The 25,216-nt window shown below is 48.8% G+C and overlaps 1 protein-coding gene across 1 annotated transcript; it reads right to left on the reverse strand.

Moving 5' to 3' along the window:
- Positions 1-93: 93 nt before the first annotated feature.
- Positions 94-24,383, reverse strand: GPR157 (G protein-coupled receptor 157). The gene is made up of 5 exons (XM_006127094.5): positions 23,404-24,383; positions 14,510-14,723; positions 11,974-12,168; positions 8,805-9,060; positions 94-2,577 (listed from the first exon to the last, which is right to left on the reverse strand). Exons 1-4 carry the CDS (start codon positions 23,796-23,798, stop codon positions 8,848-8,850), a joined length of 1,017 nt encoding a protein of 338 aa, XP_006127156.3. The 5' UTR covers positions 23,799-24,383; the 3' UTR covers positions 94-2,577; positions 8,805-8,847.
- Between the last annotated feature and the right edge of the window lie 833 nt (positions 24,384-25,216).

Consider the following 25,216-nt stretch of genomic DNA (forward strand, 5'->3'; position numbering starts at 1 on the left):
CCGAGTGCTTTCCTGTTGACTCCAGTATTCCAGTAAAACGGATAACTTGGGCTCGTAGGTTTAAAGACACAAAAATCAGCCAATACTGGCTAATCAAAACAAAAAGGAAAACACTTTTATTATCAAAACAAAACAACTGTAGCAAGCATAATAAATGACTGGATGATAAAAGCTATGAAGTGAAATAGACTCAGGGGAAATCACTGGGTTGTAATCTTTAGTTACAAAAGAGAAAAAACAATTAACCAGCTCAACCATGATTTCCAACTCCTGAAACAAGAAAAACAATAAAACTTGATGGACTATCTAAACTTTTCTCTATTTATGCATTTCAGGAAGTCCATTCCTGGGAGAGCCTGTCTCCCTTGTTACCTGGGGGCTTCGGGCATTCAGCCAATGAAATGCAGATAGGAATTTCAAACCAAGAGAGGGTTTTTTTCTCTCTTCCTTTGTTTTGAGATCAGAGCAGCCCTAAGTACATCGACTTCAGCTACGTGAATAACCTAGCTAAAGTTGTGTAACTTAGGCCAGGTCTATACTAGGCCCGGCAGCTCGACTTAAGGTTCACCACTCAAGCTACCTAGATTATATAGCTGGAGTTGGCTTATCTTAAGATGAGGTTGGTGGTGTCCCCACAGCATGCTGGGACTCTCTCGTCCTGGAACATCCATGATCTTGCTGGACCACAGATATCGCTAGACCAGAGAATCTGGGATTTTAGAGGTGCAACCTGGAGGCAGAGGAGCCCTGGAGGCAGGCAGACACTCCTGAAGGTGAGACCACAAACAAACAATAACAAAACAATCGACGAACACAGTAAATTCAGAAGCAGACCGTCTATACCTGGGATTGGCAAATGCTTGTTCAATGGCTTCATTACCACGTGACTGGCTCTGTCACAGGTTCAGTGTGTTGCTAATGGACCTGGTGGGCTCTCTCACTTTTAAGGTAAGTAGATCCTCTCCGGAGGAATCAGAACCACAGACCAGTGACAGGAAGAAGCGAGTGGGCAGACATTAAGATCCAGTGGTGCCCCACGTTTTCTGGTGCCCTACGCAGCTGCATATAGGTAAGGGTGGCTCTGTCCACAGCAAGGGCAAGACAGCGCTGCTCATCATATCATCTATCTCCCTCGCACAGGGTTTCGGGAAGCCATCAGCATTCTACACCTCACCAACACCGTGCCTTAGGGCTGACCCCATATCAAGAAAGCACAAACTTCCATCGCTTTGTTCAGGCCTTGAACTCTCTGCTGAGACCAGCACCTGACAATGCCAGCAGTGGTGGGAGTGCCCAAGATATGCACGTGTGTGCTGGGAATCTAACAGAGATCCACCCGCTCATTTCACACAGTCCTTTAATTTTATATCAAGAGGGCAGTGGACATTCCAAGTGACATCAACCAGCCTACAGCTCAGCAGGTTGATCCCTGTGCTGGTGAGAGCTCGAAATCCCCAAGTTAAAGAAAAAAAAATCAGGAAGAACAACATCTACGACTGGCATCTGCAAATGATTTGCGCTTAGTCACCATGTACATGCCTTAGACAATCACAATCATTTGTTAAATTACAGACACGCCGAGAACTTGTAAAAACACTGTCACAATTTCGCTTCTCCCTCCACTCACTCTGGGGAAGTGTTGGCAGACCAATCTGTGTGCCTTTATCACACAAGAACATCTCTGTTAAAACAATAACAACCCCGTTAAAAAAATGCATCGGAAGCAGATCTCTGTCCATATACAGACACAGAAATCCGGTAAGGACTTTGTTAAAAAGATAAAAGTTTTGGAAGTTCATCAGGAAAGTCGAGGAGCTGTAAACAGGACGTATTCCAAAAAGGACAGCATTTCCTCAAGTCCCAGCTGCGATTTTAAAAAGCATGGTGGGAGGAGGAGAGCATTAATATCAACAAATTATGCCTCGGGGAAAAAGGAAAACCTGGATGTAGGATTTTTGCAACAAGATGTGTCTATACATCTATGCTGTCGCTTGATGGCTGGGTTGACATGCTTGCCCACTTAGCTACCCTCAGTACCAAACTGTTCACAGAACCAACCTTTAATCAAGCAGCTACCCTAGCTCATTCACATCTCAAATCTAGAAGGAAGACAAACTGCTGAGGCCCTGAAAAAGGAGCAAAACATCCAAGACAACCCCTCACCTCCCAGCCAAGGAGAACAAAGACAAAGTTGGCCAACTTTGTCCCCATCCACAAAGGGAAGAGCAGGAGGCCTCTTGTAACAGGCGATAAATATATCCCATGTCCAAGGTGCTTCCACTTGTGGATTTCCCTCCACCCCACACGTCGGGTGAGAAATCCCCTTAGTAAAACAGCACAAGTGGTAAACCTCCGCAGGAGGGCTGTGGCGATGAGACTGGAAGTTGCGATGCCACCCAGTAGCGCATTCGGGGCAATCTTGAGCTAAGGTAGCTGCAGCTGAGATCTCAATTCCGTGGAGGGAGATTTCCATAAAGACCCCATCAGTCCTGGCCTGCTTGTTAATTGTCCAAGAGGGAGTTTCTTTTTCTCAGGTCGCTGGCTCCCTCTACAGGCACTTGGAGGTACTTCAGTTCCCTGTTTTAAGACAAAAGCAAACCAGTTAAGATTGAGGGCCTTGCTGAGTTCTGGAGCCATCCTTGTGCCTAGTCATTGTACCAAGCTTCCTGTGGACCAGAAGCACATGGGCTACTGTGCACAGAGGGAAGATATGCAGCACTGGACAGGACTCCCTATGCCAGCTGACGGAAATTTTCTTTGACGCTGGTATCACATGTGCTCCAGTATGGACTAACCCCCTCCTGCCATAGGTACCCTTGTAGCTGGATACCAGAGCTATGCTGGCCTGGAAGGGCTATGACCAAGCTCTCTCTTTTCGCAGGAAGCATAGCCTGCAAGAAGCGTTGTCATCAGCAACTTCCCACCCCATCTCCCTGAAATGCCACTGCGGTCAGCAGCAAGCGCCAGGAGCTGCCAGTTTTCTACAAACCAGCTCATAGTTCTCTTCCCACCACACGGCTGCTTATTTTTAGGCAGCTCTCAGTCGCAGCAAAGGGAACTAAAACCCACCTCCATTGGCTTCCTCTGCGTGTGTGTTCATGTCCCTGGCCTTGTCTACACCAGTGTTTTTATTGGGTGCAGTTTGGGGAAGGCATAAAGGGAGCATTGTCCCCCACAGGGTGTGGGTGGGGGGGGAAGAGAGGGAGGACACAAGGCCACATGCTACCCCTCCCCCTGCCAATTTCTGTGAGCACCAAGCTACCCTTGCAGGATTTGCTCTGCTTGGCCTGCTGTAGAATGGCGCCTCCGTCCTTTCTGTGCCTAACCCCCCACCTCTGCGGTATATCAGGCTCTCCTGGCCCCTCTCCCTGGCAGCTGGGCCTGGGCAGGGAGCAAAAGGGGTGGGATGAAGCCACTTCTCCTGCCCGCGGCTGCTCCAGGTCACTGCCTTGATGCAGCGCGGTGACTGCCTGTGAGAGCCCAGCGGTGGAATTGGCAGCAGCACGTGCAGCAGGTAACTCTGGCGGGGCGGGCCGAGCATGGTGGCCCCAAGCCAGGCAGGGTATTGCTGCAGAAGGTGCCCGAGCAGGTTCCCTCTGCTCAGCCCAAGTTAGGGGCATTGCCCATGTTTTTCCTTCCACTGTGGCTTCGATGAGGGTGCAGCAACTTTGGGAAGAAGCCTTGTTTCGGTAAGTCATCCCCTGCAGGCTGGGGCTGGCCCCAACCCACAGGCAGGTGTCCTCTGCTCCTGAGCCCCAGCAGCTGGCAGGCTCAGCCATCCTGGCCCAGGAAGGAAGAAGTGGAAGGTTTGTGGATCCAGAGGTGACACAAGGAGTCAACATAGTACAACTTTCACATTGGCTTCCTGAGGGGAGCACTAGTGTGGACGGCAGCCAGGGCTCACCATCGTGGTCACCTTGACTCACCCCGACCAGGTTTACAGCTGCCACTGAGCTGCAGATGTGCTAGTGCGACCTGCTGGGCTGTCTTACAGGTCCCCTTCTGTGCTGATCCATACTGGTCATGCATTGTTACAACTACTACATGCAGAGCCTGGACTCTTTAGCTCAAGCTGCAATAGCTCCTGCGTTTAGCTCGCAAGGTCCTCACTTAAATCCCTGGTATGTCAGCCGACATGCTCATCAGGTCAGCTAGCAAGAGTCTAGCACAGAGCCTGTTTCTCTCAGAGCCGTCACAGAACATAGGACTGGCAGGACCTTGGTTGGTTATCTAGTTCGGCCCCCTGCACTGAGGCAGGACTCAGTATCATCCAGACCACCCCACCAGGAGTCTGGCTATCCTCCAAGGCCAGAGATTCCACAATCTTCCTGAGTAATTTGTTCCAAGTGCTTAACTACCCTGACAGGAAGTTTCTCCTAATGTCTAAGATCAATTTCCCTTGTTGCAATTTAAGCCCATTGCTACGGGTTCTGTCCCCATTGGACAAGGAGAACAATTTATCACCCTCCTCTTTATAACCACCGTTTACATACTTGAAGTTTTACAGACCCCCCGCTGCCTTCTCTTCTCCACACTAATCAAATCCAGTCTTTTCAATCTTTCTTTAGAGTTGTATGGAAAGAGGAATTGAGAGAGACGGTGGTTTAGTTGTATTTTCACAACGATCCTGGTGACTATCAGAATTCTTATTTCCTCTTCTGGGGGCAGCTTCAAAGAACTCAAAAGGTTTTAATTTCACTTTTTATGTCTAGTCGTTCCCCTCCCCCCGCATACAAAAGGAAGGCATTCCAAACTACAGCTGCCCGTCACCAAACCACATGCAATGCTCACCACTGGGAACATGAGACTTAGCCACTGGGCTGGTTACTTGCTCATCACCCCTTCTAACTGAGGTCCCATCTCTTCTGCAACCTCCCCCAGCCGACAGCCTCCCATTCACAGCTGCTGGCCCCCTGTACCAGACTAGTGCCGCCAGCTGCCAGCTCTGAAGTGGGTGATGCAGCTGCAGCCTCCCCAACTCTGACGCTGTGGGAGGGTGGCTGGCACAGCCCCAGTCTCCCCAGCCCTGAAGTGCACATGGCACAATCCAGGCTGGGGCCACCTCACAGGGAGACTGGAATACCCATGCTGAGCAGAAATGTGGGGGTTGGGGGCAGCTTGGGTGCAGAGCGGGGGGTGGGAGGACATGGCCAGCAGTTTGAGGAGGCACAGCCTCCCCCAGCCTATGGTACCTGCCACCCTTGTTGCTTGTTATCACAGTAATAGAAGCTTGTGATTGGAGGATGGCGCTCTTTGGGTTTGTCTACTCTGCAGTCAGGGGTGTGACTGCAGCAGGTGCCGTCTCACCTGCCCTATCTTTGATCTAGCTGGCTGGAATAACACGAATAGTGAAATCATGGCAGCCAGGGCTAGCTGCTTGTGCATAATCGTGCCGGGGACCCTAGGAATGTCCTGCGGTAGCAAGCTTATGCCACCATTCTTATTCCAGAGCTAGCTCTGGTAAATCTGTACATGCTGCAGTCACACCCTCCAGCTGCTATGCATACACACTCTAGGTGTAGGGTCACCACCTTCAATGTATCTGACCAGCCTGGCCAGGTTTTTTTTTTAAACAGAGTTGCCAGAAAAATCACATCCTCTGCCAGCTTTTTCTTATATTGGCATTATTCTCACAACACAGGGGGGAACCAAACGTTAAAAGTTGCTGGCTCCAGCAGAAGACACTGTAACATTCCCACTTCTGCAGTTTAAGTGACAACCAACCAACCCTGTTGAGAACAGAGCAGCTGTCGGCCCCCTACCACACAACGGCACTGTGTGTGTGTGAGTGAGAGACCTGCATTGTTATCCATCTGCCCAGTGGCTGGTGAAGGGGAGGGGCTGCTGAAGAGTTGCCTGCTGCAAGGATTGCGGGTGAGTAGGATGGGTGGTTTTTTTTCTCTCAAAGGTAGTGACCTTAACTAAGTCATCTGCACCTAATACTTATGTGAACGTGCCTTCCATGTGCTTTACCAATATTAACTGAGTCAGCCACTCAACACCCTGGTGAGGTGGCAGGTCAGATTAGAGATGTAAACGGATAACCAGTTACCTATAAGCCTCAGCCTCGCAAGCTGATGCTGACTGGTAACTGGTTAGCCATTGCCCAGCCTTGGTGGAGCAGCCCAGCTGGGCCCACAGTGCTGCAGGTGGGCCGGTTAACCGATTAAACGTTTTTAACTGGTTGACCTTTCAAATGGCATTTTACATCCCCGGGTCACATCATAAACTCTTTGGCGCATGGCCCTTGCCTTCCTATAGGTTTGTGTAGCATTTTGCACCACAGCATCCCACCCCAAGCAGGAAGCGGAGGCATTTCTAGAATACAAAATAATACCGGCACCCATCTCCCGGGTGCACTTCGTTTTACAAACACAGATGAAGAAAAGAAGATCAAGACGTTGCACAATGCCACAGCCGAATTCGTCACCCCAGCCAGGGTCAGACCTTGGATGTATACTACATTATTCAACAGTCATGTGGTCAGTATTAATATTAGTCACCTTCAGGAGCACAGCCTCTCAACAGCTGTGCGCACAGAGCAAGGGGAGCTGGGCTGCTGCTCCCTGTCCCCAGACAGTTCATGAGTGGCTAGTTTTCTGCAAAAGCTGCTTATGCAGCTTTTAAAAAACAAGTCTGGCTAGGCAGCAACATCCGGCTCTTCATTTTCAGGCCCTGCATTTGTATCAGGAGCAGGGAAGCTGATGCAGGGCTCCTGAGCAACGTGTTGGGGAGTGGCTTAGTGTTCCTAGAAGGGGTGGGGCTTTGGACAGAAGCGATTTAAAGGGCCCGGGGTCTGGCGGCCTCTGAATTTCTGGGCCCCGGGGCAGCTGCCCCTTTTGTCCCCGCCGGTGAGTCTGATCAGGAGAGAATAAGGTGGAAAAATGGATGGTAGGGGCCACTTGCCCAAAGATACGTCGTGTCCCTCCCTCGCGTGCAACACCCAGTTTTCACCAAAGTCCATGCACACCCAGCTGTTAACAGTGACTCCAGAAAGACTGCTGCCCAGGGGTGGCCCGTGACTATAGGCAGACTCGGCCACCACCTAGGGCGCCACCTTCAACCGAGCACCCGGGGCGCCCGATGATGTCAGTCCATTGACAGCTCTGCAGGTGCGGGAGCCAATCACGCGTTCTGCCTGGGGTGCCAGCTGCCGCAGCCCACCTCGGGCTACTCCTGCTGCTGCCCTTTTCAAGCTCGCCCCTCTGTACTAACGCTGGTGGGCGCTGCAGGTCAGGGAACTCAGCAAGGTTTGCACTTGCTTTTGAAGAGACTCCAAGACCTGGTGCACAGTGAGTACATGAATCTGAGCAGACTGAACATGGCATCGTGGGACCTGTTGTTTCCAGGGGCTGCAGTTCCATACTGAAGTCAGAGGATGTTGTCACAATCTGTTCCATCCAATGCTCCATGATATTCAGGCTCCTACCCACACAGTGCTCAGGTGAGCAAAGTCTCCGAACTCTCTCAGCTCATGCCAGGCTACACCTCAAGATATGGGCACATCTTAAAAAATATTACAGTCAGGCATCATGAAAGAGGATGGCCCAGCAATCAGGATACTAACTTATGACACAGGAGACCAGGGGGTCAAGTCACTTAGCTTCTCAGTGCAGATAAATGCGATAAAGTGCGTAGGAGGGTAAAATATGTATCGCAGGCAGTAGCAGTAACTACAGATCTTGATCTACACTCAGCAGCATGCTTGTCATCTGACATAGGGGGAGACATGATTGGGCAGTTAAACCACCAAGAGATGCGGCTTTTATTCCTGTATTAATCACCAATTGGCTCTGTGCCTTGTTCCCCATTTTCCATACCTCCCTTTGTCAGAGGCTATGTGTGGATCAATTCACCGATGCTCGTAAAACACCCAGAGATGGAAACTCCTCCTGTAGGCGTGCTACAGAAGCAGCTGCCGTGGAATTCTCTTCTCTCACAACTAGTGAGTGCAGGGGAGGGGAGCAGATCCCTGCTTCCGGCACCAGCCCTGCAACACTCCTAGGCTGTGTCTACACTGGCCACTTATTCTGGAAAATCAGCCGCTTTTCCGGAATAACTTGCCAGCTGTCTACACTGGCCCCTTGAATTTCCGGAAAAGCACTGACGATTTACTGTAAGAAATCAGCCGCTTTTCCGGAATACTATGCTGCTCCCGTTCGGGCAAAAGTCCTTTTTCCGGAAAACTGTCCCAGAAAAGGGCAGTGTAGACAGCACAGTAGTGTTTTCTGCAAAAAAGCCCCGATCGTCATTTTCGCGATCGGGGCTTTTTTTCCGGAAAAGCGCATCTACATTGGCCATGGACGCTTTTCCGGAAAAAGTGCTTTTCCGGAAAAGCATCCTGCCAATGTAGACGCGCTTTTTCCGGAAATACTTATAACGGAAAACTGTTCGCTCTTGCAGCTGAATTGCTCTCTCTCTCGCTCGAGAAAGTTAGCTGTTGTTTTCCTACTTTGCCAATGGCAACTACCCTGAATACAGGAGCTAGGCTATGCACCGTGGGAAGCGGGTAGGCAAGGCTCAGGGAGGACGTACCTCCCCAGACAGCCAGGTGTGGCCCTGCCCTCACTCCACCCCCCAGGCTATGCCGTTGGGTTCCAGGGGCTGAGGTCAAGCTGCCTACCTTCCCAGGGCCATGTGCAGTACTAGCCAGCCTGGGGCAGGTAGCCACAGCGAGGGGGCTCTGGGTTCTGTGGGGCGAGGCCTCAGCTGGAAGGGGTGGGGCTGGGGATGAGCCTCCCACAACCAGCAGTTCATGCGCTGCCCATATTGTGCCCAGCTAGGACTCGCAGTAAAACCTTTACCGAGAATGATGGAGTCTCACACTCAGCCATGGAAATTCAAGGCTCAGGTGCTTGTGAGTTTAGCCTTTGTCCTTTCAACATCCTTATTCTTGCAGGGCTCGGCAGGCTGGTAACCCCCCTCTAGGCTCTGCGAAGGCTGATTCAAGCCTCTGTAGTAACCACAGCAAAGGGAAGAGAGCAGCCGGGTCCGGATCACACGGGTGCAGAGGACAAACATGATGCAGTTGGCACCTCCTTGGAACGTGTTCCCAATTCCCTGCAAGGGCAGGAAGAGAAAATTAACTCCAAGCAGTTGCGGGAGATGTCTCTTCCCCACCCCACCTCCAGATTCTCAATCTGGCCACGACAGTCACTGAACAGGCAGAGCATGGGTTTTGGCTTTAAGAAAGGAAGAGGATCTGGGACATCAGTCCTACACCAAAAGAAAACCCAACCTGCCTGTCTTCTGAGAGACACCCCCCACTGCTATCCTGAGCAGTCGGGAAAAACTGACAACTCACCTGCATTCGGAAGGGGACAGACCCACAGTCACATGCCCCTCCTAAGCAATCACCTGCATTACGAAGTCAAAGACAACCGATGCTCTGGCCCCATCAGGACATAGGGATATGGAGAAATGAGGGGAGAGAGATATACTAGGGAAGAGAGACCAGGAAAGCGCAGAGACAAGGAGAAAAAAGGAGTCAGGACAGAAAGCAAACCAGGGTGTTTAATAAAAAAAGAGTGAGAGCTAATGTTCCCACTAAATCTTTTTCATTCATGTGCAGAATAATTTAATGTGCACTAAGACATGCGAATGTGCACCACCCATAGAAACACAAACCTAGCTGTGGGCGCTCTGCTAATCAACTGGGCGGTGTTGCAATTTCTGCAGAGTGGCCGTACAATTGCACAGTTTACAAGGAACACTGGTGACAGCTGATCAGAGACAGACAGACAATCAAAGTGTGTCAAGAGATGGAGAGAGAAAGAGACCAGGGACAGGAAAACTAAGGCAGTTCTATTTCACAAAAGCCCTGCTTTACAGAATGGGTCATTTCTTTATGAATTCAAAGAGACTCGGCTCTAACAACTCCTCCTTAAACTAACCCCAAACCAGCGTGGCTTTGCAATGCCCTGAAGCACAGCAGCCCCCCATATCTCAGGCCTTCAATTATGATTTGGCTAAGGGAGTGCAAAAGATGCTTGTACAATTTGCAGACACACCAAGTGGGAAGGGGTTGCAAGCACATGAGAGAAGAGGATACAAGTTCAGAACCCCTTTGACAAATTGGAGAAGTGGTCTGCATTTCAGGAAGGTGAAATTCAAGAGACACACGCAAAGTACTTCTTCTAGGAAGCACAGCTTCACCCTCCCACAAGTGCTTTGTAAGAAGAATTGGCAGAATCATACAGTATCCTGTTCAGTGTGCATCCTGTGCCTACGGCAGATTACATAGTTTGTGCACAGCATTCAGTGAGAACAGGAGAAAAGCTTCAATTGGAGTACCTTGTCCAGTTCTGGGCACCACACTTTAGGAAAGATCTGTACAAACTGGAGCGAGTCCAGAGGAGAGCAACAAAAAATAAAAACGATAAAAGGTTCAAAAAACCTGACCTACTAGGAAAAGTTAAAAAAAACTCTGGTCAGGGTTAGTGAGAAAAGACGACTGAGGGGAGATCTGATGATAGTCTTTGACTATGCTATAAAGAGGACTGTGATCAATTGTTCTCAGTGCCCACAGGCAGTCAAGAGTTTAATCAGTAGCCAGGGAATTTTGGTTAGATGTTTTCTAACCATAAGAGTAGGAAGCTTATTCCAGAGCTTAACAAGGGAATTTACAGGATCCCCACTGTTGAGGGCTTTTAAAGAGAGATTAGACAAATACCTGCTAGGCAGAGGCCATAAGTAGGGAGCATGGGGGGGGGGGGATCATGTGTCCCTTAGTCGCTGTGGGTGGGAGGGACAACCAGCAGCTGGCAGGGGGACTAGCGGGGATGGGAGGCCGACACCAGCAACAGGGGTCTGACCCCCCAACACTCACCTGCAGCAGCAAGGTTGGGGGGGAGGGGAAGCAGAGCAAGGCAGCCCCAGATACTTTGCTCAACCAGGAGAGGGGGTGGGACCTTCCCATACTCCCCGGTGGGAAGTAGAGCAATGTGACTGGAGGAGCAAAGCAAACAAAGGCCTCCTGGCTCCACTCCCCCCCGCTGCTGCCAGTGAGTGCAGGGGAGGGGAGCAGATCCCTGCTTCCGGCGCCAGCCCTGCAACACCCCTAGGCTGTGTCTACACTGGCCACTTATTCTGGAAAATCAGCCGCTTTTCCGGAATAACTTGCCAGCTGTCTACACTGGCCCCTTGAATTTCCGGAAAAGCACTGACGATTTACTGTAAGAAATCAGCAGCTTTTCCGGAAATACTATGCTGCTCCCGTTCGGGCAAAGGTCCTTTTTCTGGAAAACTGTCCCGTAAAAGGCCCAGTGTAGACAGCACAGTAGTGTTTTCCGCAAAAAAGCCCCGATCGCGAAAATGACGATCGGGGCTTTTTTGCGGAAAAGCACATCTACATTGGCCATGGACGCTTTTCCGGAAAAAGTGCTTTTCCGGAAAAGCATCCTGCCAATGTAGATACGCTTTTTCCGGAAATACATATAACGGAAAACTGTTCCGTTTTAAGTATTTCTGGAAAAGGGTGCCAGTGTAGACGTAGCCCTAGTCTCCCAAACCACTTCTTGGGGGAAAAAGGTAAGGAGAAGGCAGAGCAGAGGTGGGGAGGGGTGGGGGAGAAGCAAAGTGGGGGCAGGGTCTGAGGCAAAGGGGGATTGTCCAGCTCTTCCCCAGGCTGGGAGTGGGGGAGAGGGTGTCATGTGCTCCCCCCCCCCAGCTCCCTCATCATCTGTCGCCTCTGCTGCAAGAGATGGTCTACATTGGTTTGGTCCTTCTAAAGGACAGGGCTTTAAAGGCCCATCCCAGCCCTACCTTTCTATGATCTTGGGCTAGCATGATGTCTTTGCGGGCGGCCTGCATGCACAAATCATGCAGGCTATTTGCAGAGTCCCTGCACTGTTACTTCTAGCCACAAAAATGGCAGGGACCGAGAACTGCTTGCCTGAGACAAAGCCTGTTACTTCTCCCCCCCATCTTCCTTGTGAATCTGTCAGGGGAGTGCAGCGCCCAACAGGTACTTACGTGCAGGACCACCAGGACTGAATTTTGCACGGCATAGGAGTTGCAGAGGGTCAGGATGAACCGGACAGTGCTCCAGATGCGGAGGAAGATGAAGATAAGGGGGATGAGGATCAACTTCTTATCTGCTATGGAAGTCCTGGGCTGAAAGGCAGGAGCCCTGGCCAGTAGGGGGCGATATTCGGAGAGGGCTGCACGCTTCAAAAACAAAGAAAGAAAGAAAGTCAGACTCTGATATTCCAATATTAATTTATGGCAAATGCACAATCTGATGGCTTCTTGCCAAAGCCGATAAACCTGCCCTCGGCTACACTGTCAGCCAAAGAAATGGCCAGTCCAGACAGAGACTGCCCAAGTTGGGCTCGAGTCCTGTTGTTAGTTCTTTGAAACAAAGATTTTGGGACAAATTTTGCTCGTTAATATAAGCAACCCTTAGTGAAACCAAGAAGGCCATCCAGATGTAAAAGAAGGCAGAACAGGATACCTTGATATTTCAATATTCTATGAGAACATCACACCTACATTGCTAAATAATTAAGAACAGTTGCAGCTATAGCAACATGAACACCAGCAACACTTTACAAAATAGGTTCTCTGATTGTTGAAAAACCTGGGTTTCATTCCTGGCTCTGCCACTGAGTTGCTCGATGGCCTTTGGCAAATCACTTTATCTCAATGTGCCTATGAGATGGGTGGAAAATAGTGACTTGCTTTCATGAAACCAAAATCCAAATAAAAAAAGCCATTATGAAGAGTAAAGTATTAATTATTATTGCCTCTTTGGTCTCCAAAGGACTTAGCAGTTTCCATGATAATCCTTATGCTGAGAGGCAAGGAAGGATTATCTCCATTTTACAGAGGGGGAAATCAAGAGATTAAGGAACAGATCCTTCCCTGTCTAAATGAACAGAGCGCCACTGAACTGACACCGCTCAAAACCCAGCACAGGAGTCCAACAGAAAACTCTTCCTCCCCCTCACATGTGCTGCAGAGTATATAGAATGTTCTACTCTTCCCCCACCCCTATTCCTCCTGCACCTCCCAACGCTAACAGCCCCACCAGGAAAAGGCCATTGTCCTAGAAGAGCTCAGTGCAATCACATATAGTGCTCACAGACCCACTCCAAGGGCATCCGTAAACCCCCAGCCATTTGTACAGGGGGACAAGGCTCTCTGGGGAAAGACGACACCCTGCCAGCATTCTGCATGCCTGGCATAACCCAACTCCTCTCACAATCACGAGAAAGCACGCGTCGCAAACCCACACTGGCTTATAAGGCGCTCCAAAGCCAGCTGCACCCTGCTGGGGGGCGGAGGGGAAGAGAGCTGTGAGGCTACAGTCCCAGGGTTACCAGGCTCAGAACTGCTCCAAGCCACAGGAGAAGGGAAACCAGATGACCCAGCTTGCTATTGCCTGCAGCCCCTAGACCAAGAATCAGCTTTGACAACCGCCTGCATTCAGCCCGCATCCTGCACTGGAATCAGAGCCCAAGGCATACGAGGGAGAGGACAGTGCCTGAACACCCAGGACAGACGGGCGGGAGGGGAGCAGATCAGGTTTCCAGACAGTCACGCTGGCATCTTTGACAGCTGCTAGAACACAGAGTCTCGGAGACGGATAACAGGTGACCCACAGCTGCAAACTTGCTTAGACTCCTCTTCCCCTCTTTGTAGATCTCCAGGCACTGGGGATAGTCAAGTGTTTCCATACAGACGTGACCAGGTGATGCCCGATCTCATGGTAGGAAAGCCGGCCAGCCAGGTTTCCTGATCAGAGCCCAGAAGAGAAACCCCCCCAGGTCCGCATGTAGCAAACCCGTTTGCTCTCTGTGGTCTCTAATTACCACCCCAACAAGCAGATCTGTCGCTGTGCTGGCAGTCAGGGGGAAGACATTTTTAGAGCTGGCTTTTTTTAAATCCATAATTTAGGTCAAAAATAGGAATCTGTCCTCTATAGTCCCTGTGCTCTGCCACTGCGGCATAGCTGAGGTTTATCTTTCTACATTATTCAAATGCTAACCTGGCCCTCTGAATTCCTGCGCTCGCCAGGGATTTCAGTTATATTTGCTGTTTAGATTGAAAGCTCTTTGGGGCAGGAGCTCAATTTTTTTATTAGGTGTGTGTATCCAGTGCCCAGCACAGTGCGGCCACTAAAAAACACACAGCACTTTTTGCCTGGCTAAGGATCATTGACCCCACCTCAAGGGGCCAATGAGTGAATGTAAGTGGATGCAACTCCACTGAAGTTGCCTACAATTACACCAGGTCTGGATTTTGCCCCCTAACATCCTACTCCAATATTTACATTCTACCTTTCCATGCCCCTCCCTGTTTACTGTTTTTAAATGCCCTGTTTATCTCATGCTAAGTCACTGGGTAGCAGTGCTGTGCACTGTTGCTCCCCAGAGGTGGCTGCATTTCAGAGGTAAGCGAAGTAGTTCTTATTTATGCACTTGCTAGTGTGCCTTGAGATCTGTAGGGATATAACAATACCATCACCATTCAGCCTTGTTTAAAGCTAAGTAGCCAGGGTACCAACCGCCCTACTGATGTGCTTCTTGATGAGGATGTAAAGGACTGGTAGGATCACATATGCCAGCAACTCCCACAATTTCCCTGCCAGCAGCATCCACAGGATCCGATCCTCCGCTTCCAAGTTGATCCAGCACCAGCCCACAGAGACGTTCGATGCATCATAACCAATCTTCTTCAGAGCGACAGCAGCCACCGTGATGCCAAGTGGGACTCCCCAGCTGAGAGGAGAGAACAGGAAGGGGAGAGGACAGAGTTGGGTTCACAAATCACACACAATTCAGAGCAGGGGAACAGGTCCCAGGCAGTAAACAAACCCCCATCGCTGAGGACACTGAACTCTCCTTGGATAATCAGGTGGTGATTCCAGCACCTAGACAGCTGGGAAATCCCATCAGCACACATGGGAGCCCCATGCTGCAGCAAGGCACAGTGCAGGTCAACTCCCTTGGTTTAATTCTGTCTTTGGATCTGCCCACCAGCTGGAGACATCCCTATTCATCTACCCTGGCAGCTGTGTGAAAGAGCCACCATGGCATTTCATCCCCCTCCTTCCTCTTCTAGTCCCTTGTTTTCCCCACCGTCACACTGAAGCAGAGGTGCGTTTGGTTTTTTAAACAGGGTAATGTGGCTTGCTCCGTTCAAGAGAGGCCTGATGCAGCAATTACATCATCCTGGCATTTCTTCTCGTCTCTAGAGACAATCACTGGGATGACTCAGGGAGATCATTGAGTCAGAAGCGCAGCAGATCTTCGATCTGATGGAAGGAAAAGCCAAACACTGGGAAGAAAAAAAAACCCTCAAAGAGTGGGGAAAGAGGGATACAACTAAACCCGCCGAAGGGAACTACATAGGGTGGTCGATCAGTAACATTGATTACTTCCTCTTTTTAGGAAGAGCAGTTTTTTGGAAAAAGGGTTTTTTTCCCCCCTGAAAAAAATGCATCCAGACTACTTTCACAAGACCTGCTTTCAAAAAAGCAATCGGAAGAAGATATGCAAATTCGCGTGGAATTTGCATATCCTCATTCGAAAATAGAACGTAGACTAGACATGCCCTCAGAGATCTATAATTTGCTACTCCCACCGCAGGCGAACAGCAATATAATCTTTCATCCTTTTTCTCTCTGCAGCCCAAACTCTTGAGTTCTACAAGAAAACCTCTGAGACACTTGGACCCTTTTCTTGGCTCTTCACTGCCAAATTGCAATTATCTGCAGTAGCTCTATACTCTTCAGTCTTTTCCCTGAAAAACACACAAGCACCTGAGCTTGTGTGTATGACAATTCTGCTCCAGTTGGAAAATTCTAGAGAGTTTTCAAGCATGGACAATGACATTGGGCACCTACATCTTGCATTTAGACATCTAAATAATTAGAGGAATCAAACATCCTACTGCTTCTTTGAGCAACTATTTTGGAAAACTGGACACATGGTAGCAACTTTGGGGAGAGGGGGCAGAATGTACAAGCATATTTTTAGGGAAAAGCATTGGTGGCAAATACAAGAATTTATAAGAACACAGAGATGAGCCTGATGCACAGAGCTCAGACCCAGAGAGGAACCTTCCAAAGTTTCAGGGTCTTCAGAGAGTGTTCTGTTTCAGGATCACATCTAGTAGATAATTCCAGCCAAAACCAGAAGGCAAATGAAGTCACGAGACAGTTTGGGCAGCTCTCAAAAATCCATAAATGAGAACCACAAGAATCCACAGACTCAAGCATACATCCCACCCAACATATAGTGCAAAGGACAATCCTAGCCTCTGATCCAGCTAGCTGTGACTCTCTCCATTGCAAAAGACCAACCCACATTTACTTGGGACCAAAACCTGGCCCTGCCACTAGGGATATCAAAATTAGAATTATTGACTAATTGAATAGTCGATGGAATTTCCATCGACTATTCGATTAGCTGATATGGGCGCTTCCACTTTGAAATGTTTCAAGAGCCCAGCCGGCTGTTGCTACATTTCAAAAGGCGAAGGTGCCGTGCGTTCTATCTTTGAAATGTACGAATCCCCGATGGGGACCGTGCATGTTTCAAAGATTGAAACGTTGCATGAAGGGGACTCTTGTACATGGGGCCAGCAGGGGACTGGGGCGTACCGTCACAAAAAAAGCACTGCATCCATCTATCCATGGGGTGCCTGGTGCTGCGGTTTGGGCTCAGCTCATCCTCTCCCACAACATTAAATGAGAATTTGCCATGGTTGGCAATTCCTTCAGCATTCAAGGATAGTTGCTTTCCATAAAACAATCACCACTTATCAGTGGTGGACCTGCAGGTAGCTAATGAGACCAATCCAGGATCCCCAGATCTTGTCCCAGTTGGGGCAGGAACTTCCCAAGGGAAGAGACAGATCTGGATGGAAGACATCTGTACGGGACTTCTTCGAATGTGCAGTCACTGCTGCACACATAGTGGTTGGCAGGAGGAGGATCATAATCTAACAACAAGGACACCAAGGTGGTTGGAGATCTTCATTATGCTGCAGCCTTCATCCACCTTCACAGCTGTTGAGAGAAATGATTTCTTCATCCGCCTGCCTCTGATGCTGAGGACTCGGGGTGGGGTCGGGAGCTGTTTGCCTGGACTCTTACCTTCGACCTTGCTGCCTTGGATGACCTCACAGGAGTGCGGAGATTCCTAGGTGAAATGCTCTCAGGGTCACATAAGCACTCAAGTTTCTCCACCACACCAAGCCCGTCATTCAAACAGCAGAAGCAAAGATGTTTCAGAAAGATTTTGGCAGCTGTAAGTACTAATAAAGCGGATCCCAGGCCCCCCTTTGAAAATACTTCTGCAGTAAGATGTTCCACATGTTCTCATTCATGAAGGAGTCCCTTGATGCACTGGCTTTTCAGAAATATTCAGACAAGTACTGAGTATTTGTGAAAATGGCTGTTGAATCCCAGGAGTTTCGAACATCTTGGCATGAACAATCGCTTGCCTGAAAATTATTGCCTAAGCTTGTGTTGTTCACTACTTTATCATTCTCCAATTTTATAACATATGCTCATCCAGTCAGGAAGCAAAAAATAACACCACGTCTATGTGACAGAGACGACCAATCACACACTCCATGAATATGGGGAGTGAACAGTTCACACAAGTCACCGCATAGGCTGAAGAGTTGCAGTCAGTGAATATTTCTAGATACCAGGATTGACTCATAAATGGAGGGGAGTAAATTCCTGATTATTGTTCACAATAACTGCCCCTGCTGTGGCTGAAAATGAGATTTGATTGAAATCTTTGAAATGTTTCCACTCTACTGAGCTTCCCAGCTACTTAAGAGTAAATGAACAATGTGGGTCTGAACAAGAGAGGTGTCTACCAATGTGAATCAGAAACCTGGGCGCACTGGCTGTTTCTAAACATAGAAAATTATGGCTGGGGACACTAAACTAATTCAGTTTCTGTATTCCTCAGTTTCCCTCACTCATCAAATGAGATAAGCTGTGCTCCCCTATTTTTGTAAAGCACTTAGTAGTGTTGCCTAGAGGTTAGAACAACAGACTAGCCCCTAGGGGACCTTCATTCTATTCTCAGCGCTGCCACCAGCCTCCTGCTGAGAGATTCTGAGCAAGTCACTTCCCCTCTGTGCCTCAGCGACCCCACCTGTAAAATGGAGATAATGATACTCACCCTCTCTGTAAAGTACTTTGAGACACACTGAGGTCAAGTGTTGCAATTTGCATTATTATATAGGGACTCACGAAAGGCTGTTACAGATCTGGTCAAGTGAAGCATAAACACCCGACTGGTGCTGTCTTACTGTGTAAATACTCGGACATGTATGCAGCCACGAATGGTACTCTACCTAGTAACAGCGGGTGATGCTCAGCAGACACACTCAGACCTAGAACAATTAGTCCAGAAGAAATGTCCCCAGCTATTACTAGCTATCAGGCAACAAGCTAAGTATTGGTTTTAATAGATACCTGCTAATATTAATACACTCAGGTGTGTAATATACAAACATGGTATTAGGTTATGTAAGTGGGGCAGGCCAATACTTCAAGTTCTGTGCACGGGTCTCTTCAGGAAACTTTAAAAGCTGAAGTTCCCTTTGCTCCCAATGGACACTGAAGAATACACAGCACTTTTGAATCAAATCAGCCATTTGCCCTGGTATCTTCAGCATTCACAAGATCTGTGTGCAGTCACTGGCGGGCTGCTGCCTGCCACCTCAGAGGCAGCTGCATTTCAGTTGTGCTGTATGTATGTCATTAGCCAAATGCTTTGGGATCCTTTGATAAAAAAAATATTTCTCTTCTATTCCACTATCTTCACTTTCTCTTCCTACCAGCCTTGGTAGCCAGCAATTGTGGGGGACCAATATCAGATCCAGTCACTCTAGATAAGTGGTTCCCAAACTTTTTGGCATCATGCCCCCCCCCCCTTTTTATTTTTGAAAAACTCTCACACCCCCTCCCCCCAAATGGCAGCAAAACTTGTTGAGCAAAAAAAAAAAAAAAAAAAAAAAAGGAAAGAAGGAACAGGGAAGCAAAACTTGATGGGGGGAGGGGGGGGAGGCTGGGGCACACACCCCAGTTTGGGAATCCATACTCTAGATTGTTGAGTGTATTTGGTTTGTGCATCACCAGTACAGTACAGCACTTTCTGTCACGAGGGAGAGCACCTTTCATGAATGCCTGTGACTAAGGAGTTCCACGCTACAGCACTACTGATCAGGTGCTTGCAGTCAACTTGATCTACCCTGTCAAAGCCTTTGGTGAGACATCCAATAGGCCAAAGCAAACTGCAACAGATTCTTACATGTTGCCAACAGCACTAGGGAGTTTATGGACAATCACACCCTATGAAAACAATCTGTCACTAGTACTGTCACAATAAGTTTAAGAGTAATTTCACTGAAATCTGAGACTGGTAAAATTATACATTTACACAGACCTGTATTTGAAAGCATCCCAAAGTGCACTGCAGACATGTCTGATACATTAACATATACACATGCTAATTGCTTAGCTCTCCAATGGAATGCAGCCACTTCTGGACAGCAGAGACACAACCATTCTACACAATTACAACAGAAGACCAAGAATATTGTGCCCACATGAGATTCTCTCTGGGCTATTAAGAGAACAAGAACATAATTAACTTGGAATTTTTTGGCCAGGATCCTAGAACTAACACACAAATTGCAAATATTTAAACAAACTCAAAACTAAATCCGTTGTCTTGAGCCTAGCTCAACAAAACTGTATATGTATGATGGAGCTCCCCAGATTGGCTGTTAAAACTAAGCATGTGTTGCCACTTGAGTCAATAACCAAGGAACCAGTTTGGCCGGTTTCATCTAAAGCAACAAGCCTATTTCCTTAACAGGAAAAAGTCAGGATACAACCATCCAGCACATTCAACTGTCATAGGGACAAGTCAATTTAAAAAAAGCTCTGATGGATTTTAAACAGTGTGAAAAGAGAGTTGCAACTCCGTTTCCAATCCTGAGATGCAGGCAAGCACAGGATAGCATCTGCCTTTTTAAAAATGTCGACCCTTTTACAAAACCAACAAGGAGTCCTGTAGCACCTTAAAGACTAACATCGCCAGCCGCGCGGTTCTGCGCATGCGCAGATCGCTCTGTGCCAGCTCTTCCAGGTTGTAATCTTCCGGGTTGTAATCTACTCGCCACGAGCGAGTAGATTACATTATTTCTCGTGCCCTGGGTATAAAAATTACTTTGTCCGATGCATGGAGTGGAAATCACAGAGGCAAGGAGTTATATATGTATAGAAACATATCAAAAGAAGGGAGTTACTTAGGAACAGGTCGGTTCAGTCCGGGTGGATGTGGCTCACTCCCAACAGCTGATGGGAAGGTTGACCAAGAGAGGGGAAATTGCCTTTGTAGTGAGAGAACCATTCTAAATCTTTATTCAGTCCTAATTTAATCCTGTTAAACTTGCAAATGAATTGCAGCTCTGCTGTTTCTCAAGTCACAGCTACCCCTCTGAGACTTGTAACCCTTTTACCGGTAATTTAATTCTGATCAACCCCAATCTTGCCATGTGTACCCTACACACAGCTAGTCCCCTATGTCTGTATGGAATCTTTATTGCCAGTGCATATCAAGGCCTTGGTGAGCTATCACAAAGATGCCTAAACTCTTATCTAATCGACCATTAACCCCTAATCATGCTTCAAGGATCCTAATGATTTTATCTTGTCTTTAACTCTTAATTATAACAGCTTATCTTTAAACTTAAAAAACAACAAAGGTCTGGTAGCACTTTATCGACTAACAAAACATGTAGATGGTATCATGAGCATTCATGGGCACAGCCCACTTCTTCAGATGAAGTCCCCTCTCACCCGCCCTTCTATTTATTTCTCACCACCTCCTCCAGTATTTGTTAATTTGTGGCTATTCCAGATTTGACCTGCTTTGTTGGCTAAGGGGTTCTGAACAGTCTACAAATGACAATTCAGTCTGGCTAGTTTCAGAGGAGTAACCGTGTGAGCTTGTATCTTCAAAACCAATGAGAAGTCCTGTGGAACCTTAAAGATGAACAGATTTCTTTGGGCAGGCACTTTTGTGGGTAAAAGCCCACATCCTGAATCTGACAAAGTGGTTTTTACCCACAAAAGCTTATGTCCCAATAAATCTGTTCATCAATTCAATCTGGGAAATGGCACTTTGGACCCTTGCAAAACAGCAGACAGCGTCCTTCCCAGGTTGTACTTTCGTAGTCAAGTTCTATGCTACAACAAAAAGGGGACGGGAAAGAAAACAGGGTGTGGTGCTAGGCAGCACACGGAACAAGCCCCAACTGGTGCATGCTTTCCTCCTGGACTTCTTGCAGAAGATTTAAAGCTGGTAAAAATATTTCACAGGTTTTGCAGGGTCATTTATGAAGCAGAATCCAATAATTGGATTTGGATGTCAGTGACCTGCCTCGTCCTCTGAACATAGCAAAGTGTGAGCTGAACGATGCCAAGACATCTTGCTGACGCATATTAGGGCAGAGAGAACATGGCGATAGGACTATACAGAGTGTGAAAATAAAACCACGCAAGGTTCACAAAGAGAGGAAAGCTAAGCTTCTCAATCTTCTCTCCCCATGCCAGCATTCCCTCTCATTTTTTCCCCACCCATGTACAGATACATTGTACGGTGTGTACCACCAGTAGAAACACATACTGCTGGCTCTGCTAATCAGCTGGGCAGCACCTGAATCTCCCCTGGGGGGCTGCCCAAGAGCTCAGCTTACAGGGAATACTGGTGGCAAAGAACTGTCTTAAATTCTTCGCAGGTTGCACGCTGCTTTGCAGCCATTAATCAATCCATCCTTACAATCTCCTCGCCTCCCCTCGGTTAGGTTAGGAAGTATTAAACAGATGGAGAAACTGAGGCGCGGACCATGGTCCCATAAATCACGGGCCAAGACAGGAAAAGAACAAACAGGCCAGATTCTGCAGAGACTCATTCATTCTTATCAAGTCTGATGAGACATGAGTCCTTACAGAATTTGGACCCACGTATCTTTCCTCCTATTCCTGTTCCCACTAGCCTGCCCCTTCTCTCTCCATAGTTTCCATTCCCTACTGCCATCATTTTCTATTTATTTGAAGTCAGAATGAAACCCCTCCCCTCCCCAAACCTGTAACATAAGGTCACACATTAGTCACACACATTCTCTGAGCTACCAAGCAAACTTTCGCAAACTTTCTGATTTCTACTCAGGTAGAGGTTACACTTGGATGATAATTCAAAGAGATAGGGTAGGAATTCAATTTTCTTCTCCACTTAACCCTTAGACTTGTTTTCTCTGACTTGTCTTTTTGATTGGCACAACCATGTTAACCAATCGTCTGCAAAATAGTGCTGTTTGCAAGGACAAGATGACAATTTGAAGCATTCAACAAAGAAAAAAAAAGACCTCCAGACCCACTGTTTGGCTTGCCTCGGAGGGTCTTTTTAACTGTTTCCTTTTCCATATAATTTATTAGAAAAACCTGGCAGCCCAAAGCACCAAAGGATCGCTGTCAGGCACAGCGTGGAGGTGGCACATGATTACACAAGCATGGATTGCATAATGAAGGCTTTTATTAAACATGATGTGGAAAATCAGCTAGCTAAACAGTAAACACTCTGGCCAAAGTTAAACCCTGAGCTAGTCTGTTTTGCTTTCCTTCTGAGATGCCAAACAGCTTTCTGCCTGCTTTTCCAGCAGCCTCCTCATTTTAAAACTGCATGCTCTGAAAGTTATAAGTTACAGGTGCAGGGGGAGTATAGAGAATTTAGGTAAATACGCTCTAAATGAAGGACTTCGTCATTAGAACAGAGGCCTCTATGCTTTGGATTCATGTGGGTGTTCTAGTGGGACACTCAGAGAGGAAATCAGAAGTACCAGGACTCCTGGGTTTCGTTTCTTGTGTCTGCTAGATTCGCTGTCTGACTTCCTGCGAGCCATTTCATCCCTCCGCATCTCACTTTCCTCGTCTGGCTTTAATGACAGCCACCTCCCAAAAACACTGAGACAATTGTTAATGGCCACAAAGCTCTGGCTTGAAAGAAGCTAAAAAAGGGCAAAGTAGGCTCAGCAGCTCACCACCCATCCTGACAGCTTAAGGGGAAGACAATGGGACCCAGCCCTCCTACCAACCAACCAAGCATCCAGGGATGGATACCCAGTGGCTCTCAGTTGCACTTCTTGGCTGGAATGAGAGCCCCAGGTGACAGAGGCGACTGGTGCCTGTGGGGAAAAGGGGTGCAGGGAGGGCCACCTTGAAGAAGGAGGGCGGCGGGGGGAGGCACCCTATTTAGCCATTAAAATTTTAGCAGAGCACAGGAGGGTGGCGCACATCCCAAGTGCTAACAGGCGTCACCTACACAGGGTGAGGGAAACACGGGTTGTGTGGCCCAAACTCACCTCATGACATGGAAGAAGCAGAGCAGGCCCATGCCGGTAGGCGTGCCCCTCACGATGGTGATGTACAGGTAGAGGGCGATGGCCATGGTCCAGAAGAAGGAGCTGGTGTTGGAGAAGGTGGACAGGGCGCCCTGCAGCACGCAGTCCCACGAGGACGCCTCGAAGTCCTGCAGCACCCCGTAGAAGTAGGAGGCGGCCGAAAGGAGGTCGGCCAGGGACAGGTAGAGCAGGAGCTGGCGGGGACGCGTCCGCAGCTCGGGCCAAAGGGCATGGGTGAAGACCAGCAGGCTGGCACCCAGGAAGGAGAGGACACAGGAGACCAGCACGATGATCCGCTCAAAGGGGTGCAGCTCCGTCGGGGGCATGGCCCCCATGGGCATGGGGGAGTGGGGCATGGGGGGGGCAGGGCGCTCTGGGGAGCAGGCAGAGGGGAGAGAGCAGGCAAGGGGGAGGAATCAGCAGACTGGGAAGGAAAACGAAGGGCTGGAGGAGGAGGGGAAGCCCGGGGAAGGGGCCCGGCGGAGGGGAGGGGCAGGCAGCTGCAGAAGGGAACAGAGGAAGCCGCCAGCGAGGCGGAGCGAAGCGGCTCCAAGTGCCGGCGGGGCCCGGGAGAGAGCCGGGGGCGAGCCCGAGTTGCCGCGGCTGCGAGAGGAAAGTTCTGCCGGGCTCCAGCGCCCAGACTCCGCCGCCCCCCGCCCCGCGGCTCACTGCATCATGTGAGCGCCGGGCTCCGGCTGCCCGGGGCGCGGAGGAGGCGGCTGCTGGGGCCGGTGCGTTTCTCAGCCCTGCCGGAGCCACGCGTGTCTGCGCCGGCCGAGAAACCCACGCCCCATCCGGGCCTGCCCCTCACCTTCCCTGCAGCGCTGGGTGCTTCCTCCGCCCCGCCCCGGGAGCCTTTCCTGGCGTGCAGCCACCTCTGGGGCGGAGCCCCTCCGGCCTGCGCGCGGGTGTGAACACTCCACACACCCCGAGAGCTGTGCTGAGCCCGGCCCCTGTCCCCCAAGGAGAGGGGGTTAGAGCACCGGAAGAATCCATTCAAACGCGGGGTTAGCCCCCTCTGGGAGGGGACTTGCCAACATCAGTGGGAAACCCCTTCTCTCCAGTGGAAGCAGCTACACCAGTGTTTCCCGACCTTTTTTTTTTATATAAAGTACCCCCTTTTAAAAAATTAAGTATTTATGTACCTACAATTTTCAGACAATTTTTTTTTCATAACTTGAAATGGCCAGGAGAAGGTTAAGGAGGTAGAAGCTCTTTTACTGTGCAATTAACTAGCATCGCAATAAACGGAAAGCCAGGGGACATCTCACATCACTGTCCCTACCATTTACCAGCTTTGACTCTTCACTGGGCATATAAATATATCTTATCAGACTTTTGCAGGGGCATTTTGTTTAGTCAGTTGCTTTTAAAGCAAACTATTCCAGTAGATTTTTTGTATGCACACAGTGAATTAGAACACTGGCTAGTCACTTATTTTTAGTCAGTTTCCAAACATTTCTATTGATTTGACAACTGTCCCATTTCATATGTCTGACAGTAGGAATTGTAGCTAGAGAAAAACAGCTGTTCATGTGCTCTGGGTTAGGGGGCAGTCATCTCTAGATTACATGAATGCAGTTTGGTACTGTTCATCTTATGTGCACACAAAAAAATCACACAAAAGCGGAAGGATACAACCCAATGAGGTTCTTACAATAAATCTATTGAAGTTAGGAGCCTAAATATCTTTGAGGATCTAGCCCGCATGCCACAATCTGATCCATTTGAGTAGGTCTTTGCTCATATAGGGTACGTCAGACTGAGGCGCAAT

Source organism: Pelodiscus sinensis, chromosome 24 (genome assembly GCF_052426305.1).
Source record: "Pelodiscus sinensis isolate ZL-2025 chromosome 24, ASM5242630v1, whole genome shotgun sequence".
NCBI lineage: Eukaryota > Metazoa > Chordata > Testudines > Trionychidae > Pelodiscus > Pelodiscus sinensis.

Excerpts from the sequence above, each read along its gene's own strand:
- GPR157 (XM_006127094.5), bottom strand. The coding sequence starts at position 23,798 with ATGCCCCACTCCCCCATGCCCATGGGGGCCATGCCCCCGACGGAGCTG. Across the intron at positions 14,724-23,403 it reads TGCTTCTTCCATGTCATGAG|CTGGGGAGTCCCACTTGGCA; the intron begins GTGAGTTTGGGC and ends CTCTCCTCTCAG. Across the intron at positions 9,061-11,973 it reads CAGTCCTGGTGGTCCTGCAC|GGAATTGGGAACACGTTCCA; the intron begins GTAAGTACCTGT and ends CTGCCCTTGCAG.